The sequence below is a fragment of the Chelmon rostratus genome, chromosome 17 (genome assembly GCF_017976325.1).
Source record: "Chelmon rostratus isolate fCheRos1 chromosome 17, fCheRos1.pri, whole genome shotgun sequence".
Lineage (NCBI taxonomy): Eukaryota > Metazoa > Chordata > Actinopteri > Chaetodontiformes > Chaetodontidae > Chelmon > Chelmon rostratus.
The window spans coordinates 2,538,055-2,557,494 of NC_055674.1; the positions used below are offsets into that span (position 1 = coordinate 2,538,055).

General features: G+C 43.4%; 1 protein-coding gene across 4 annotated transcripts in view; it reads right to left on the minus strand.

The window, feature by feature from the left end:
- Positions 1 to 15,966: 15,966 nt before the first annotated feature.
- Positions 15,967 to 19,440, minus strand: part of LOC121621388 (protein shisa-6) — a 74,401-nt gene continuing 70,927 nt past the window's right edge. For 3 of the 4 annotated variants that reach the window (XM_041957828.1, XM_041957831.1, XM_041957829.1), the window contains one exon: positions 15,967 to 16,571. In XM_041957828.1, coding sequence (XP_041813762.1) covers positions 15,967 to 16,571 — 605 coding nt within the window. The remainder of the gene's footprint in view (positions 16,572 to 19,440) is intronic. The other variant, XM_041957830.1, reaches the window with a different exon arrangement.

The following is a 19,440-nucleotide window of genomic DNA, read 5'->3' on the forward strand; positions in this document are numbered from 1 at the left end:
TGGAGCCAGCCCATAACAGTGAATTAGAGGAGATAGTGGAGCTGAGTGCTGGAGCTTCCAGCGTTATTTTCCCGCTGATAGACGAGCACATCTGACAACGACACTAAAGAATGAAGCAGACGAGGGTAAAAACCTGAAAAACAAAGAGTTCGCTCTCTGGAAATAAAGACGGGATAAGCTCATTTCATCATCATATATTCTGATTCAATCACTTGCAATAAAATGTCAATATACCGGCATCTGTTCTGGGATAATCTCTGTTTCATCAGCTCTTCATAATCCAGTGAATAAATACACTGTTTGGTTGAAATACTGTTATTTAGTTCAGAAAACAATCAAACCGCATGGCTCATTTACGTTCTGTCGTGTTTAAAAAGCTAATTTAGTTGCTGTTAGATAGTTTCTTATTCTATTCTAAGATTCACCTTCACTTGAACTAACAGTGCTGACCCAAACCATGAAACGTGTCCACATACTTTTGGCCACATAGTGTGTGAAGCCTATTTGAAAGCAGCACAAACTACAACCTCAAACATGATGTGTGAATAAAAACCTGTTGGATTTAGAAAGCTGTTGCACCAGTGTGCAGGTGTTTCTGTTATTGTGTCCACCACCTGAAAGCTAAAAAAAAACTGAAAAAGAGCAGCGACGTGCGCCGTGAAAAGCATCGTGCACGCCCGTCCACGAACACAAACGAGTTACTGGATAACAAGTGACGGCGGACTTGTTCTTGGGTAGCCTGTGCAGCGCTGGGTGAAATTAGCTCTCTGATTTGGCAAATCACAGGAGGGAAGCCGCGTTAATTAGGTTAGCAGTCAGCCTGGTTTCCACATCCCAGGAATCGGCACTTTCCATTTAGCAAATCCAGGAGTCTGGTTGCCCCGTTTTTAGGTCCGAGAATTCTGCTGATCCCAGCTGAGGTCTCAGTTTGACATGATCACGATGAGGTTTACAGATCTCCAGTGACCCTGTTTGCAAAGCAAGGATGAGAAATAAAGACATAAGCAGGAAAGTGTGCAGCCTTTTTCTACCTGAAGCACGAGCCAATCAAAACAAGGTGAGCTAAAATACGTCGGTGCTGACGAGTTTCAAACAGAAGATGAACTCTGGTCCTGTGTTTTCCTCCATGTGTGGACTAATTCACTCATTAATCTACGTCATCGTGCACCTTATCTTAGAGTCAGGTGAGTTCAGGGAATGACAACAGTCCAACAGACAACAGTGAAAACACAAACCTTCATCACTTCCTCGCTGGCCTGTCACGTCTTTAATGTCAGCAGGTTTGTTGATCTTTAGGCAGCGTGGATTTATCCTGCCTTTGCAGAGTTTTAGAGAGAAATTAGCGCTGACTTCAAAGAAAGACAAGAGGTCGAAACAATGCCGGAAGTCTAGTTTGGCTAATAGACACATTTCACTCAGAGTACAATCGTGTTCGACTGGAAGACGAAGCCGTTTGCTGGATGACGCAGCAGAAGTTGAGCCTGGTTCGACTGTGTTGACGGGAACGTTTTCATTTTCATCATTCATCTGTTGTTAGAGCCTTCGGCAGCAGCACCGCTGTGGTGTGAAGGGACTGCTCTCGTTGAGATGAATGAGGAGGACGCTGAACGCAGCATTGATCTCACGCCGTGCCGCTGCGGACATTTAAAAAGGCGACGTGCAAACCAGACGCTTGTTTGAATGAAACACAAACAGAAGCAGAGTCGTTCATTCAGCTGTATGAGTGGAGTTTACACCACCTGCAGCACAGGTACAACCAAAAACCTATAGTATTGTTTACTGTACAACAAGAAAATGAAGTAATTGTCATGTTCAGTACCTTAGCTCCGTCAGAACAGAGCTGCAGAGAGGCCAGAGACGGACTGCCGCCTCACAAACTGCTCGAGAAAAAGAAACTCTCGCCATTTTAAGTCAAAGTTGCGCATCTGTACGTGTGAACAAAGCTGAAATTCATTATAAATTCAGGCTTAATGCTTAGTTAGATGTTGCATGTAGTTTTAAGGTTTAGAATCCAGCCTGTGTGCTGTCAGTGTCCCTCCCCAGCTTCCGTACTGAAGTAGGCTGCACCACATCACACCGCTCCAACACAATGTGCAGCTTTTCCTTTAGGCTTAAGGAAATAAATCAGCTCTGTAGGTTTCTCTCCTGTACAAATCAAGGTCACACAGTGTCGTTTAAATCTGGGACAGTTCGCCTCATGAGACGAGCCGTTAGTCTACCTCGTACAGTATCGCCATGACAGCGAGCGGCTGCGTGGGGCTGCGCCACACGTGCGAACGTCCCCGAACAGCCGGGCAGGTTCGTCGAACAGCTGCGTTTAACTACTAACAGAACAGGATGATCTCACAGAATCCCGTGTGCTCATGTAAATGCAGATGTCTCCGCGCTAACGGGACCTATTGATCCACTGATCCTGGGCCTCGTGTCGTGCACTCTGCAGCATTAGCGCTGCTGATTGATGAATTTTGGGAGGCGAACTCTCGAGCAGCGAGTCGGCCGGAGGCCTCTCCGAGCTGTTTACTGCTGAGAAATTTATGGTCCGTGGTGAGTGTTTTCTTTTGTTTTGTGTGCTTACTTCATGCCCCTCTGGTAAATTCCTCTGAGAGACTTCAGCCTAGTTGCCCAGATTAAATATCTCTGCCTGCGAGTGGCTGGTTTGAGCTCGAATGCAACTTTCAGCAAAGTAGAAAAGAGCTTCCCTCGTCTTTACTTATAAAACCTTGCATCTGAACAATAGGAAACAGAGTGAAAAGCTATCCCTGACACACTTCTATAGACGAACGAGCGCAGCAAACACACACAGACGTGTCCGTAAACAAGTGCTGGTCTCTGCTGGTGTCAGATAGCTCTCAGCAGGATTCAGGCAGATCAGCAGCATCTTGTCGGCGGCTCGTGAACATCCTTGTTTCATCATGTTCGAACAGTCGGACGCCTCACACCTCACCTCGGAGGGAACAGGGAGCCCCGCATCGTGTTCCTGTGTCGCCACCAGGAATCAGACTTAGACCAGAACAAGCAACATTCACATCATGTTATCAGTGTATATCGTGAAAAAGCTGCCATGAGACACTGTCTCCTAAAGATTATATTGCACTACATGTTTTTTTAGGATTTGTTCTAGATGATTGCTGCCTGGATTAAGGTCCTGGAAGTCCACATTCTTGCACAGAATTGCAGAAAGGCAGTCAGGAGGGTTCAGGTCCTGCAGGTTTAGGCTATTAATGCAGTTAAGGTTAAAGCAAGATCTTGCTTTTGGTTAAATATTGAGAAAATAAATGTCCTGTCTCCTGCTTTGAAGGGACATTAACTTTTTAAACATTATACCGACGCCAAGATCTTTCAGCTGCCTTAACATAGACATGAATCACTGTGCTTTAGCTGCCACAGCTGCTTATAGCAGGAAGAACAAATGAAACACCTTGATGGTGAATGTTTCCAGACATGTTTATGTGGTTGTTGAATTAATAATGGCATCACTGAACAAAATTCTGCTGTGATGTTCTACAATAAAAGCAGAGTGAACGATGTGTTTGTGTTAAAAGTTAGACCTTTCACACCTTTTGCTTTGACACAGCAGGAAAAACAATAAAATGATTGAAGGCTGAATTCCACTTAGCTTATATTTATGGGTCCTTTTGGAAACTTTTAACCTGAGGTGCAACATTTTAATACATTCCCACTCGAGTGTGCAGCACATGAATTTGTTGAATGATTTTTACGCCACTTGGGGGCAGCAGAGCTTCACAACGAGCTGACGAACACAGGGCTCTGACATACTACCACCCTGCAAAGCTGTGAACGTCTGACAGTTTTGCTTTTCCGTCACTCATCATTCAGGTTTCGGTCGGGTGTTTGTGGAGGCCAGGTCCTCTGATGCAGCTCTCCATCAGTGTCGCTCTTGGACAGACACCCCTTACAGAGCCTGGAGGTGTCTTCTGGGTCGCGGTCCAACAAATGATGGTCCAATCGCTGCAGGATGCCACGCTGACTGATCGTCACCGGCGAAGTACACCTCCTCCTCCACGCTTCATGGTGGGAACCACACATGGTGGTATCATCGGTTAACCTTCTCTGCGTCTGACATGGCGGTCGGTATTAAACGTCTCACATTTGGACTCGTCAGACCAAAGTACAGATTTCTCTGTTTTCTGTTCTGACCGACCTTCATGCCTTTAAAGTATTGATGCACCATCGTTTCTCTTTATTTAGCTGATTACTACAGCAGCTGAGCTAATTTACTGTGCACCAACTCGACCTCTGCAAAAAACACAACTGACGCCCTGAAACGCTTTAAGAAGGCAAGAAATTCCTCTCATTAACTTCTGACAAGGCACACCTGTGTACTGAAAGCATTCCAGGTGACGACCTCATGAAGCTGAGAATGTCAACAGCGTGCGAGCCGTGATGAAAACAGCAGATAATGTTCCCTCATGGAGAAGTGTTAAATTCAACAAGTTGACAATGTGGTGCTGGTTCAACCTGAGAGGGAGATTCAACCTTTACCCAACAAGTCTGTCCAGCGGCTCATGTAGTAACAGCAAATAAACTGAGAGCACTTTGATAAACCGCTTTCATTTTGTCACAAGGTGTAAAAGGTGTTCTCTCAGATTATTTCATATATTTCTAAATATATATATATTTTCTGCTGGCATTTGATCAAATGGACATATGAGCCAGTCTCAGACTCTGGGGAGGACCTGATCTCTGGTGTGCTGCACATTGATCCGCTCTGTGGCCTCAACCCGTCTGAAGCTTCATGGCTTAAAGTCCAGACTGTGGAAAAAAAAAAACCTCAAAGTGACATTGAAGCAGGGGATGGAAAAAAAACCTCAAGGTGAAGGGAGGGAGGACGGAGGTAGAGCGGAGCAAGAACCCAGTGTGTGGAGAATTTAACAAACCGCTGCCATTGTTATCCTGCTAGCAGATGGAGGCTGAATTGTGTGTATGTTTTGTGATTAATGAAGGCGCTTGTCAATAAGACGATGCAGGCGGGATATTAATTCATCAGTCTGGCAGGAAGCTCTGACTGTAATTGAATGCTTTTCTCTGGATGTGGAACACAAACAGGGCTTTTTTTAATCAGAGTTTTCAGTTGTTTTCAGTGTCGTAATGTGACACGGTAAACTATATTTGAGATACAAATCTCACTTTATGGTCCATTTAGCAGATTTCTATCATGCCACATAATCTTCATCACCAGATGGAGTCACATAGATGTTCAAATTAAAATTTTCTGGCATTAATTGAGCATCATTCTTCATCATCACATTACGTGCATCTTGTTTTCAGCAAACATTCGGTGAAAAATCATTCTTACGCCATTTAACCCGAACTTAAAATCACGTATATGTTAAATTATTTTGGCGGATGCTTTTGCACAAAGCAAGTTACATTTATTTCCTCTGTCGACACATTTAGAGCATCAGGGGTTCAGAGTCTTGCTCAAGAACATTACCACCAAAGTCCCTGCGAGCAATGGCCGACCTGCTCTCCCACCTGCAAGTTAGCTTTAGCCATGTTAGCAGTTCTGGTCAAGGCGATGCCGTGTCCAACCCTTTGTTCTGGAAATATCCCAAAAGGTTGTGGATGCTTATCTCTACAATAGTGATTCCCACACAATGCATCCAACTGACCTTGGGAATCCTCTGACTGTACATCTAGCGCCACCTTGAGGTTGACATTTTTAGTTGTGTGCAAAATATTTCTACAACTATTGGATGGATTGTCTTAAAATGTTGTACGGACACGGGTAATGAGTTTTGGTGACCCCCTGATTTTTCATCAAGCATCAGATCTTTCCTGTCCGAATTTCAAAACTTGTGACTTTCCCATCAGCTTCTGCTAGTGCTCATTAGCAAATATTAGCATGCTAACACGCTAAACTAAGATACTAAACATAGCAAACTCACAAGCTAAACATCAGCATATTAAATTGTAATTGTGAGCATGTTAGCATGCTAACATTTTATTTCAACTCAACTCATTTTACCATAAGTAAGAATTTTTAATGCTGAATATAAAAGCAGGACATTCGGATGCATAAAACTAACATGAAGTCCAGCTGTTGTAAAACTCTGCAGCTGTTGTAGAAAACATAATGCTTCCTTTGAACAGTTTCCCGTGATGAGGATATTTCCATGATATTTCAGGAGGGATTCAATAATAAGTCTCATAATTGTTGTGATTATGGTTATGATGCAATTATCATCATCATTTTATGAACAGAGTCTTTGTCCCTGATGCTTGGTGTGGCTCAGCGGACTTGTAACTTTTCTCGGTGGGCAAAAATGGCCGGGGCGATGATGCCTGGGCACATTCAGGGTGTACAGCCGATCGTCTGTGGTCCGGCGGTGCTTTACCAAGCCTCATTAAGAAATTACCCAAATCACATCCAAGTTCTGGACTATTACCTACAGGTAGCCTCTTCATAATCCTTCACATCTTAATTTGTAAAGGGCTATAAAGACTGGAGAGAACTCCTTGTTAATGCGAAGGCACATTTTAAAGGAATATACCGTGAAAAAATGTACATCAGGTCTTCTCCTCGCTATCGTTGACTGCTGTTACAGACCAACATCTGGTGGAGGACTGACTGGTAAAAATCCCTTTGGCACAAAGGAGGTGATGAGCTTAATGTTTTCAGTTGGAGTAGAACTGGAGAGCAGCACAGCAAGAGAAACAACAGCAAAAGAAATAAAGGATGATATTAGGAGGGGGTTGGAGGAGTCTAGCAAATAACAACCATTAAATCTGACTTTGTACAGAAGTTTGTTGGTCTTGAAGAAATTTTGTTAAAATGGTGCATTTTTTTTCGAGGCCAGGGGTGCTGAATTTATTTTTCTTTCCAAAGAACAATGGTGGGTGTTGTGTACTGCATGTGTATTGTGCTGCTTAACGAGTTTATTACGTGTCGTCTGACCACGAGTGTTTCTGTTCCTAATGGCCACAGAGGTGGATTGAACGTTGCAGAAATTTTCAGATGCAGCCTCCCACTCCGACGTCGGAAAGGTTTGCAGGGAGGCTCCCGCCACCTCAAAGCCTTATTTCTCTGTGGGTGATCACAGCAACCAGTGGGGCGTCCAAGCTTCGTCTGGGGCTTGATTTCCCAAAGTCAAGAGAACAATAGCAAAGTGCAACATGTATTTAGACATTTCCTTAGAAATCTGTTACCTTAAACTCAAAAATCTCCATCACGACAGTAAGAAGAAAAAGAATCTGCATGATTAATGCTCTGGAACACACATAAAACCCATTAAAGCCCCTGAAATGCTAACAGACATTCAGATTGTCTGCTGTGTCTATTCTGCAAACGCAATCGATTTTTGCAGTTTTTCCTCTTTAGGCCTCTTTAGTTACACTATTTTCCCTCTATTTTTAAAAAAAATCTCCCCGTCCCTCCTCATTCAACAGCTATCCATTCCACTGCAGAAACACTCGGGGCCATCTCACAGACAGCTCTGCTATTGACTGCTCTCATTTAAGCAGTGGTGAAGCAGTATGTCGGGGGGGGATCGATACCAGCCGCCTACGAGAGCGACGCATATGTGTGTGTGTGTGTGTGTGTGGTGCGCTGAGAGCTGCCTCGGCCTATTAGCCGCATTCATCATCAGACTCCCGTGGTGGTCTGGTCGCCGCTGAATGCCACGGTGTTTACACACTCAGGCTCCTTAAGCACCCTGCTCTATTAAGTCTCTGCATTTACATGATGCCCGCCATCCATTCGCGCCTCCCTCGAGGTGAGGAGCTCTGTGAACCATAAATAACACGGATTGTCCAATTTCTGCCCAGGTTGGATGTTGTTGGTATAATTGCAGCTCAGATAATGGCTCCTATTTCTGCCCTGGTGGTTGGTCAGCGGTGGGAAGTAACCAAGAACATTTATTTTTCCATTTTATGCTACGCCACCAAATTTCAGAGGGACATATTGTACTGCACCAGTCCACTGCATTTATCTGAAAACTATAGGTGCTAGCTACTTTTTTAGATTTTACATGCAAAACATCATCATCAGATCTGTTCACAGAATAAAATATGATGCATTGTTAGTGATTAAATTCACCAAGCTGGTGTTTAGGGAAAAAAATCACAGGAAAAACTAGTAGAAATCTGGAGAATATTGAATTAAAATCTAATTGTACTTCATGAAATGTGAAAAGATGGAAGAAAAATGTGAGAAGACAGAGAGAAAATTGATTGAATACTGAATGAGAACATGAACACAGTGACAGAAATGTGAGAATAGTGAATGAAAGTTTGAGAAAATTAAATGAGAGACTTGACTTAAACATACTGCAAATGAATATTTAGCATAGCACAAGTAAACGTGCGAGTACCGAGTACTGTAGTAAATTAATTCACATAATAATTGTAGTAAATGTGTATTTTAATGAAGTTTGAGCTGCAAATTAGCCAATAATGATAGATGATAAAGAGATTTATTTGTATATGGTTTTAAGTGTTTTTTGGCCACATGGAGCAAAGGGACAAGTTGTTCATACAACAAAATTTATGATCGTGTCAAATTTTGGCTAACATGTTCACAAGCTGCTGCCTCTTCTCTCTGCTAGCACGCAGTAACATTAGCATTCGTTTGGAATCGTGTTCATGTCCAAACGAATGCTAATGCTAATCCATCACCATTACCATCAGGTAACACCTGATGGAGTCCAACACTCCATTTCTGTCTATGAGAGAAGTGAGATCGAACCGAAACTGCAATTCTGGAGGCTGTGAAGCCAAAACAATGAGGTGAAATATGCTAAAACGCTCCATAAAGCTGAGGGGAAGTGCAGAGTCTGGTGGGTTCATCACTGCAGCTGACTCCTTTCACATTACACACAGTCCATTTGACTCTTCGTTAATGGAAAAATATTGATTCGTTTAGCTTTAAGCGTTCTCTGTCCGTCTTCGGCCCGGCGTTGGTCACACTGTATTTGTTTGTGTTGTACTGTATACATCTCTTTTCCGCCTGGCTTCCTTCTGTCCTGCTATTCTTTGTTTGGCACTTCAATCAATCAGAGCTAAACTTGTCCCTCGCGGTGCAGTGGCTTCTGATCGGATCAGGTCGGCTGTGACGCAGAAGGTCAACTGCAGCCTCTTGAAATCCTTCACTCTGCCAGTCAACCCGGCGAGCAATTTTCAAGAATAATAATAAAATAATTTTTTAAAAAAGGTGCTGGCTGTATCCCACAGGTGTGCATGTTTTCTTTTTATAAATAATGGAAAGGTCATCCCATCAGAGACAGACCTCAGAGCTCGACACCAGACGCAATGACTGAATGGGAAGATTTATGGGCAATGTGGATATTTTCCATTGTTGTCAGTGGTTTTTGGTCTAAACAGACGGTGGAGGAGGCGGCATCACTGATTATAAGAGTGCATGCTGCAGTATACACATCACTGTTTTTGGAAGGTAAACACTTCAGATGACCGCGGTTGTTTCTGATGATCAGGATCATTCAAGCAGCGTACTGAATTAATTCACCTGATAAGGACACTTGGAGAACAGAATTAAATTGTTTAATGGCCAAACATTTGACCAGTGCTCCTCCATTTGGGCCACAGTTGTCCAAATAACCTTGTTCCTTTTTCCATCTAAATGCAAATGGACGGGCAGAAGTGGAAACCACTGCCATTTGCTATCTGCCCATTTGTGTGTGCACTATTGTAACCATAGGGTTTTGTTCTGGCATTGTGAGAAATGCATTGCCCGCTCACTCCTCTATGAATTTCAAGAAGGTTTCCGATGGCCCGGGACATGATGGGAACAGTAGGTGCTAATACACGTGTCATAAAAGTAATAGGAGTCTCAGTGCTTTTTGTTGATGGTGTCAGCGACCAGACGTACAACGACCCGCAAAAGTTTTAGCCGGCGAGGCAAAGGCAGGGTCTTCGTGCAGTTCTGAAAAACATGTTTTGATTTGTGTTTCTAGGAATAAATGTCGGTGGTTTAGGAAAGACAATTTGGTTTTTCTACGCAGCAAAGGTAGGCAGCACTGTTTGGAAGCTTTAACACTGTTTCCTGGATGATCGTGCCTCAAGAAATAAATGTTAACATCTGACAGTTGATGCTGTCTGAGGCACGAGGATGGAGATTATGTCACTTCTGTCTTTGCAGGATTCCCGGGGTCTCTAAGCTAAAATTGATCCGTGCGTACGAACATTTTGTAGCAGTGGCGTGCACAGACTTTTTGAAGGGCAGAGGCGGAAAGGAAAAAAGGGCACATATAGCGTGTCCTCGCCACTGAAGAGGGCACTTTAGCACGCGTTTTGGCTCCCAGGGGGCACCTTAGAGCGCGTTTTGGCGTCCAAGAGGGCTCCCAGGGGACACTTTAGAGCGTGTTTTGGCTCCCAGGGGGCACTTTAACGCGCGTTTTTCAAAAACTGGGCCACGAGGGGGGGGTTGCCCCCCCTGCCCCCCCGTGCATGCCACTGTTTTGTAGACATTTTTACATTTTTATGGAGGAGAAAGTCAGAGAGCCTGACCTTTGTTCATAGGTTTTTCCTGGAAATGAACCTAATCTCAGTGGGACCTCCTGACTAAATAAAGCTTAACTACCAAGCTAACTAGTGGCTAGCATAGCAGCTGCACGTGTGAACTCTGTAGTAGATCCATAATAAGTTTTGGAGCTATGTGTGACAAATGTGACAAGACTATGATGATAAAAGCAATGGGAAATCACAGTTAAACAAGAGGATTATTAAAAGAATTATAATTAATTTATAAAAATTATACAACAATAGCAAGCTTAACAATACATTAATTGGATGTTTATCTGTGTTACAGTTCTTTTGGGTTTTCTTTTAAGGTCAGGGTTATTATTTGAAACCAGCCAAGTCCTCTCTGGACACAGATGACACCCCCCGCCATGTCAGAAAGGTGCTTCTCATTTGAGGCGTCTAGAAAATGTGTTGCAATTAAAACAAATATCCAGTTTCAAGACAGAAGAATGCAAAGAAGACTGTCAGATGCATCAGTTTCCGTACCAGGTGAGGTGGGGTGAGCCTAAATACTCACTACAGGAACGACACAGCTGATGCCAGCGGCGCCTTGGTGCCCACCGAGGAAACTAAAGAGCTGTGTCTTTATCGATTGTGCACAATGTCAAACACACAGTCTGTCTCACACTGAAAGGAAGCCATTGTCTCCAAACAGCTTTTCTCCAAGGAAACTTGGAAAAAAACTTTCTCCACAAGGTCACAAGTATCGACTCGCATTCGTGGACATAACAATCACAGATGGAGCTGCACGTCGGCAGCAACAGCAGGCTGAATGAAAACACAAGTCGCCTTTTGTCCACATCTTTTAACCTATTAGAAGATAAACTGGATTAAAGGTAAAATCTTCCAAAGACTACCTTGAAGAAAATGGTTGTTCAATCACATTCTGGGATTGCTTTAACTCTGCCAGTCTTTTGATGGTGTGAGAACTGAAAAGCACCATTTCTCAAGGATCGCATTTGAAAACCTCCTTCAAAATCCAACATTTGGAGCAATACTAATAACTAGAAATACAGCTTTGGGTCAGCAGCAGGTCATGAGTCTCCCTTTATGTTTAGATAAGCACAGTAGTTTGAATCATTTTATTTTAATACTTGTCCCTCTAGAGGGCTTTAACGAACACCATTTTCCATAAACCCCAGAACAGGAGTTCTCAAACTTGTTACTCAGATGTCTGCATCTTACTCTTATTCATTGGAACAATTGCCAATAACAAAATGATGTTTAATCAATTAATTACACATTACACATTACAAACACATTTCTAATTGGGCTGGCGTGAACCGGGCTCAGACGGTTAGTCCAGAGCAGAGGAGACACGTTCTGTATCTGCAGCCATTCAGAAGCTGGTGGGAAATTCTCTGGTGCAACTTTAATATGTGAACTCGGCAGCAACAGCAGCCAAATCAGCCACATTAAAACCACATTCATCTGGAGACAGGAACTCTGTGAATGGTCTCCAGCTTCACTGTGCATTCAATGTTTTTATCTATATATATAGGCCTAATTAGCCTATTATTGTTCTCAGACTTCCACCAAGGAGGCAGTCAGTGCTCGGTACAAAACCCAACTAATGAATGAGTCCTTAGCAAAAAAAACTCCTCTTCAGGATCCAGGGAGCAATCAGAAATATTCAGTTTAAGACTCAAAATAATCGTTGGTCAATGAAAGTAAAGCCAAGTGACGCCTCCTGTTTCAACTCTTTTATCCGGCCTGTGTGCACCCTCAGCTGGAGGGATGAACGGCCCAGGAGCAGGGCGGTCTGATGGGGGCCCACAGAGTAGAGAAGACTGGACAATATTTCTATAGAGCAGATGAACTTATGAATGAGGGACTTTTTGGCTCGTTGCTGATCAGGGTCGTGGCTTAATGGTCCTCTTGTACTGCCGAGTAATGTTAGCTGTGAGCATTTTGTGAATTCATTAATATTTTGTGGGACGGATTTGGCCTGGATTGACTGGGCCAGTCAGCCCAGACTTTGAGATCTACAGCCACATGGTCATAATCATTGGTGAAATCATGAAGGCGCTGTGGTGGATGCTCAAAGTAAAACTCATGAACCTGCTTCATTCTTCAAAAAGACAGATGAAATAAATGTTGATTGTGGGTTTGTCACTGTGAGGAGAGTCACTGCGTAATGTGCTGAGTAATGCTAGCTAGCTAGTGCTGATGCTAATGTGTCCCAGGCGTTGCCAGAGAGATATTTTGGGAGTAACAAACACTCCCAAGCCATTTAACCTCTATATATCTTCCTACTGTACAGCGCATAGCCATCTTAACACATCACAAGTAAATAGAACAAAAATAATCAGCACAAGCCAGCTGAGAAAATCAGGTCTTACCTTGTGAAACTAGGTCTGTAGTCAACTTGGCTTTCAGAAAATAACCAGGACCTGTTCTGGGTCTCTGTGTTTTCAACAATGTTCCTCTAAAGTCACTTTTATGTGTCCTGGTGGTCTTTTCTGACGGCTCCTGAACTTCTCTTTAGCTTACTTTAGCTAAACTATAACATATCTTACCCAGGCTAATAACAACTTAAGCTAGCTCCACTGACCTTTTGGGCAAACGTGCCCGTGAAGGTTGATAAATCTGTGAGCTGATTGCAAAATCTGATTTGATACCACAAATATGAAGGAGCAGAAGTAATTAATCGATGTATACAACACACATGATGTGCTTTAATAGTTCGTAAACAAACAGAAAATGCACAAGAACAGTCATATTTTGTTGTTTTGAAGCCTTTAAATTAGTCTCCAGTTATTTGTGCAATTACACAGACACCTTTTTCATTCATACCACATTTAGCTGTATTATATAAAAAACTCCTCTTTGACTATGAAAGACAACAGTCCTAAAGGAAAAGGACTACAAAGCCTTTATGGCAGCAAATGAACCTCACAACATTTCAAAAAGAGCGAGTGGCTATAGAGCGATGCTGCATGAACAGGAAATATTGCACATAGATAAAAAGGCTCTTGGGATGACATCATTATTAATTAAGTGAAAAGAAGGAGCAGACGTTGGTGAAGGCTAGTTAAGCGAGGTGAAAGGGTACAGATATCTGTCTGAAGCAGTCTACTGAACAGTTAACACTCCCCTCACCCATAGCTATCAAATATACTTCACAACCTGCAAGAACTCTCCAAAAAAAGAAAGAAAACATATGTACAGAGACAATAATTTAGGAAAAAAAATACCATCTCTAATTGACATCATTTAACACAGTCTGGCATAAAAAATGAAAGTAGCACATCAATTTAAAAATGGCCAATACTTCCCTACAAAGTCATCAATCATTATTTCATCGTTATTAGAAACGAATAAGACTTTCAGCTTAAGAAAAACAACAAGACATGAGCGCATTGCAACACAATCATGGATTTGTGTGTTATGAGATGTTGCTTTCCTGCCACTGAAAAAGGACAAACAACATCGTATTCAAGTCTTTACATACAGTAGCAAACAACTTAAACGTCTGATCGCAGAAACGTGACTGCTCCTGATTCTTTAGCTGTACAATAAGGTCAAGTTGTAATCCGATGAATGAATGTTGTCACTAAAGAGACCCACAATTTCAGAATTCTTGGCGTTTAGGGAAGTCACGAGATGTACGGGTCTACGGAAATATAAAGATTTTCATCCTGAAGACTGTTTTTGACCATCAAGCTGTTGACAATAAAGGTAAATTTTATCAAGACATTTGGACTCTCACGTCTTCATGGGTCCAACATTGTGGACACAATTTGAAATGGGAAATCTACCCAAACCAGATCAATTCTTCAAAAACAAAAAAACATGGATCTTCGTGGTCTTTGGACTTGACTTGGGGCTGAATTGTCCTGACATACTGACCATCAGACCCAAGACCCAAGCAATACAGTGGGACCCACCAAACCCAAGCAGACTGGACTTTAACTCCAGGACAGGTCCTGGTTTGTGTCTGAAGTGAACCCTTGAAGACTCTCCAGGTCATCTGATTGAACAGCTAAAAACAAAAGCACTGTATATACTTACGAGTCCATAAACCTTAAAGAAAGCTAATTCATGTTTACAGATTTCCAATAGAAATACCATCTAGTACATACTGATTGTTTTCCTTTAAAAGTTTGACACTCCTTCAGAATTTAGTCGTTTTGAGGTATAAGTACTGTATCATATATCACTGTACAGGTTTTTACTGCTGGTAAATCAATAATATTGCACAAAAAAGCTGAGACAGCAAGACGTGTAACTAAAGCATGATTGTTCAATCAAAAGCATATGGGATTCCATACAGTAAGGCATTGCTTTAATGAAAACATCTGGACAAACAGCTCACAGTTTTAATTAATGCTTGATTGATTAGCGATTACGACGTCCTTTTTTAGTACTGATTGTTTCAGTCAACACTGCGACTCCACCTGTACACTCCTCAGCTCCGACACGCAGTACCTGATATGTAAAGGATGGAAGCAGCTGACCAATCACTACCCGAGCAGGGTGGGCGGGGGAGGGTCAAGGAAGCGTGTGAACATAAATGAAGCTAATTCAAACAGCCATCAGGCTCCAGTTTCACCTGTGGGATTTACGTCTGCAGACCGAAGCTGCCAATCGTCAGTGGTTTCATACGCAATCAGTCTATGCTACGAGCACAGTTTAAAAAAAAGAAAAGAAAAAAAAAACACCCCATATGCATATTACATCCACATATTTTGCAGACATCTGTGGAAATAATATTAACATGGGATCTTTGCCTTATCTAAAATTAAAATTACTAACTGGGAATCCATGATGGATTCCAGGTGGGAGAAAAACACAACAAAACAGACTGCCAAAGGGCCAGCTTCTCTTGTTTTAATGCTGCTAATATAGCCTATTTACAATCATCTATTGTATGCAACAGAAATAGCCTCTGTTTTCACTAATAAGCTGATATGTTCTGGCCGTTTACCAAAGAAGAAGAGTAAAATAAACCGAACGAAAAAAAGGGAATTCATTAATTGTGCTTTTTAACCCACAAATCCACTTCATCTTTGAAATGGGACAATTTTAAGAGGCACCACTTGAAGTGCTTACATCAGTCAATGAGAATCTCTAAAGCTATAACAAGGACTGAAAATACAAATAGTAAATATAGTATATTTATATATTTATAAAGTTAATACAATTCCCTTCCAGTCACATGTCCAGTTTAAAAAATATTTTCTTCACGCTGTGAAATGTCTGGCATGAAGGATCCGTCTTTGTGTCAACGCGCAAAGCCCTTATGATGCTCTAAGAGAGAAACGTCTTTGCCGGGGTTGATCCTAGTGACCCGAAGTCTGGATGACACAGGAAGCTTGTGCTGAGAAGCAGGAAGAGTTTTAATGTAGGAGGTTGTTTTATGACGGAGACAGAACACCTCTGCTGAGGAGACTTGCTGATTTTGGAGTTTTCTGTCGACGTCCGCGGTGTTGCTCAGGAATCCTTCGGCCAACCACTCCGCGGCTAAACAGTTACCTCGTTCTTACTGGCAGTGCGGTATGTGTGGTGGTGGCCGGGAATGTACTGTAGGTGGTCCACCGTGTGTGTTCGTCGGGAGGCAAACGCCTGCCTCTTAGACGTCGTCGCTTGGTGGTTGACCGTCAGCGTGTTGTAGGAGTCGTTAGAGGCACTGGGCTGAGAGTGCATCTTGGTCATCTTGTGGCGGTCCATCACGGGCGTGATGGGCATCAGCATGTCGGCGTGAGACATCGCCCGTGCCATCGCCTTCTCCCGGAACTTGTCACGCCTCATCGCCGGAGACAGCAAGGGATCCTGGGAGTGGAGGCGGTCCGCTGACAGCAGCTGCTCCTCTGAGAGGTGCCGGCTGCTGCTGTACACAGCGGCCGCCATGACTCCATACGAAGATAAACCGTAGTCCCCGCGGCGTGGTGTCCTGGGAGGAGACAGGACGTGGTCCTGGGACATGGCCCTCTGGACTCGGCGGGGACGCTGCCGCTGCTGGTGCTGCTGGTGATCTGCGTTCAGCTTCACCATGTGGGTCGGACCCTGGCCGCCAAAGTCAGAATGATGATGCTTCCTCGTGTAGTACTCATCGATGTCCTTATCACCTGAGGAGTAAGAGGATAAAGGTAATCAGAGAGAGTTAGCAATTCCTGCATGTCCAAAAAAAAAACTGGTGCATTCAGAACAAGCATAGACGTGGAGATGTTTTTGTCTCAGTGGGGTTCCAGGAGCACATTTAACCAAATTTGCAGCATTCAAGTTGCAAATTTGCAGCAGCGAGATTTTTATCTCCTGCTAACCTGGATGCATTTCACTAATCGAAACAAACTGCATTAGCATGCAAGACCTCTGTGGGACTTTTATTTGAGACAAGTGATGTCACTATTTTAATTCTCAAGTGCTCACAGTCACTGGTTTTAAATGGGCTCTACAGGAACACAAGGTTTTGGAGGGATTTTTTTGTGTTAAGTTCAAATTCTGTCTTCCAGAAGAGGATAAAGAACAAATTCAGAAGCTCAGTACTTTTTCTTTTCCATCTCCACTGGCACACATACTCTCCATGCCCAGCTGGGAGGAAGCTCCTCATTGGGCACAATGTGGTTTGTAGACTCAGGCAACATCAAAGTTTGTCTCACACGATGATCAAGTGGAAATCCCAACCCATTACTGAAAGGCCTCTGCCAGCCAGTCTACAGCCCTGTGTTAAAGCAGCTCACTGGCTGGGTTGATGGGGACGTGCTGTTCAAGGTGAGACAATGAAATGTGATCCAGGAAATCCACTTTGAGCACAGACTGATGTGTTTTAAGGCTTATCAGATGCCAAAACACAGCACAAAGGTTTGTAATACAGACATGACTGTGGCAGCTATTTTATCTTCCATCCTGACGTAGAAATGTGGCGTTCACGTCACACAATAGCCCAGCAGGAATGGGCGCAGCAGCTTTCACCGCTTTAACACATCCGCATACATTCGGATGAATGAGAGGCCAAACACCTGCAGAACCAGAGTCTCCCTAGTGATGTCAGGAAGTCACAGTGACACGTCCTGACTGTAATATGAAAAAGAGACACCTGCGATCCGAATGGCAATGGAAGCAAGTGGGAATATCCACGTTTGTACAAGTACAAGCCGACTGTTGAGACATTTATCAATTGATAGACAGAGTCGTCCTCATATCTAAACACACTGACTCAACACGTGTGGCTGAAAAGCATTAGAGAGGAAAATGTTGACACATTATTATCCATTATATTCATTATATTCATCCTCCACCTGCTGGCTGCTGTTGAAGAGATGCGATGATAATAGTAATCAACACAGTAGTCCTGTTCAGTCTGCTTTGAATTGTTTTGTCCTTTTTCCTCATGAAAAACAGGACAACACCTCATCAGCGTGGTTGTCCTTCAGCGTGGAGGACTCATCAGCCTGCCTCGACAGTTCATGAGCCGGCTGTGCCTGAACGGGCGACCAGAAAGCAGGTCGGTCTCTCCTAATGGTGAAGTCATTTACGGCTGTATTAACCACAGGCGGCGATCAGCGCTCCGCAGACTTTTATCTACCTGTTTCTGGCAGCGCTGGCACACTGGGGGGTGCCGCCACTGAAGCTCTCTGATTAACTGTTGTGGCTGAGGGGTCATTACCTCTGCAGCAGTTAATTACTGCAGAACGCAGAGGCCGAATGGCCGTTTGAGGACCATCCCGTGCTTCAGCGACTCGTGGAGAAGAGGGATGATGGGAATTGTTTGTCTGGATGCCTGACTCGCTGGGAGAGATGTCATGCCTGGATACAGAAGGTCACCTTATTGTCCCTCCATGAGGGGTTTCATGTCCACTGCTGTGCGCATCTCTAATGAAGGGGGCCCAACTCTGGCCCGTGGCGATGTGCTCCAGCATTTTTCCCTGAAGGGTTGGGTTAGATGTGACATTATGGCAGAAAATGTCAACCAAACTCATCCAGAGGCTACAAGTATACAATCGACGAGCCGTGGCCCATAGCTCCATTCATAGGTCAAACTGCAGAGTCCAGACACTGTGAGAGATCTGCAGTGATTGTAGACTCAAATGTTAATGTGGCAGGACTCTATTATGTCCTGCTGCGATAAGAAAAGACATACAGGGATTTCTTAAATAAAAAGCGAACTCAGATAAAAAGTTGTGGCTGACACAAACAAATAAAGACCAAGTGTCGCACAGTTTTACTGATATCAACCTAAACGCTTGCAAATGTTTCAAATTAAAAGCTTAGAAGTCCTTTGCAAGTCCTTTTCTGTGCACCTGCTTTTTGCTCACAAATACTTCAGGAAATGTTTGAGAGCTCGCAAAAGTCAACGTGCAGGCAACCTCTCCATTTTCTACAAAATAAAAGCTTAGGAACAGCACATTTTATGCTACTGAGCTGCTGGAAGGCTTTTAATGTGAAACATCTGTGCAGAAGCAGTAAACTACAAGCCACTGGACGTGAGTACTGAATGAAAACAGAGTTTCTGTTAAAAGGAGACACTTGAGCCAAAGAGTGGTGAGTATGACATGACTCTGCTGCTGTACTAACAGAAACAGAGCTGCAGTATGATCAGCAGCAAATCAAAACAGCTGCAGATCAGGAAACAGGGAGGCCTCTGTCTAAAATATACTAACATGTATTTAGAATTTCATAATAAACTCTGTACCGGTGAATCCCAAAGAGAGGCCTGCAAACGCCCTTCCTCCTCCTCCAGAACTGCCTTTACCACGTCTTGATTTAAGACCTGCGTTTTACGAGTGTACACTTGTTACACTGTTTACACTTTAAGTGACTGAAATGATTTAACAGGGCCGATGCACATTGCTCGATCTCATCCCTGCGCCGCTGATAAAATGCAGCACTTCACAATTAACATGATTGCAGGAGGCTAAAGGGTCCCAAACGTGGAGCGGAGCTACAAACACAGGAAATTGCTAACAACGGCTAATTAAACCCCAGCTCCCACTCTGC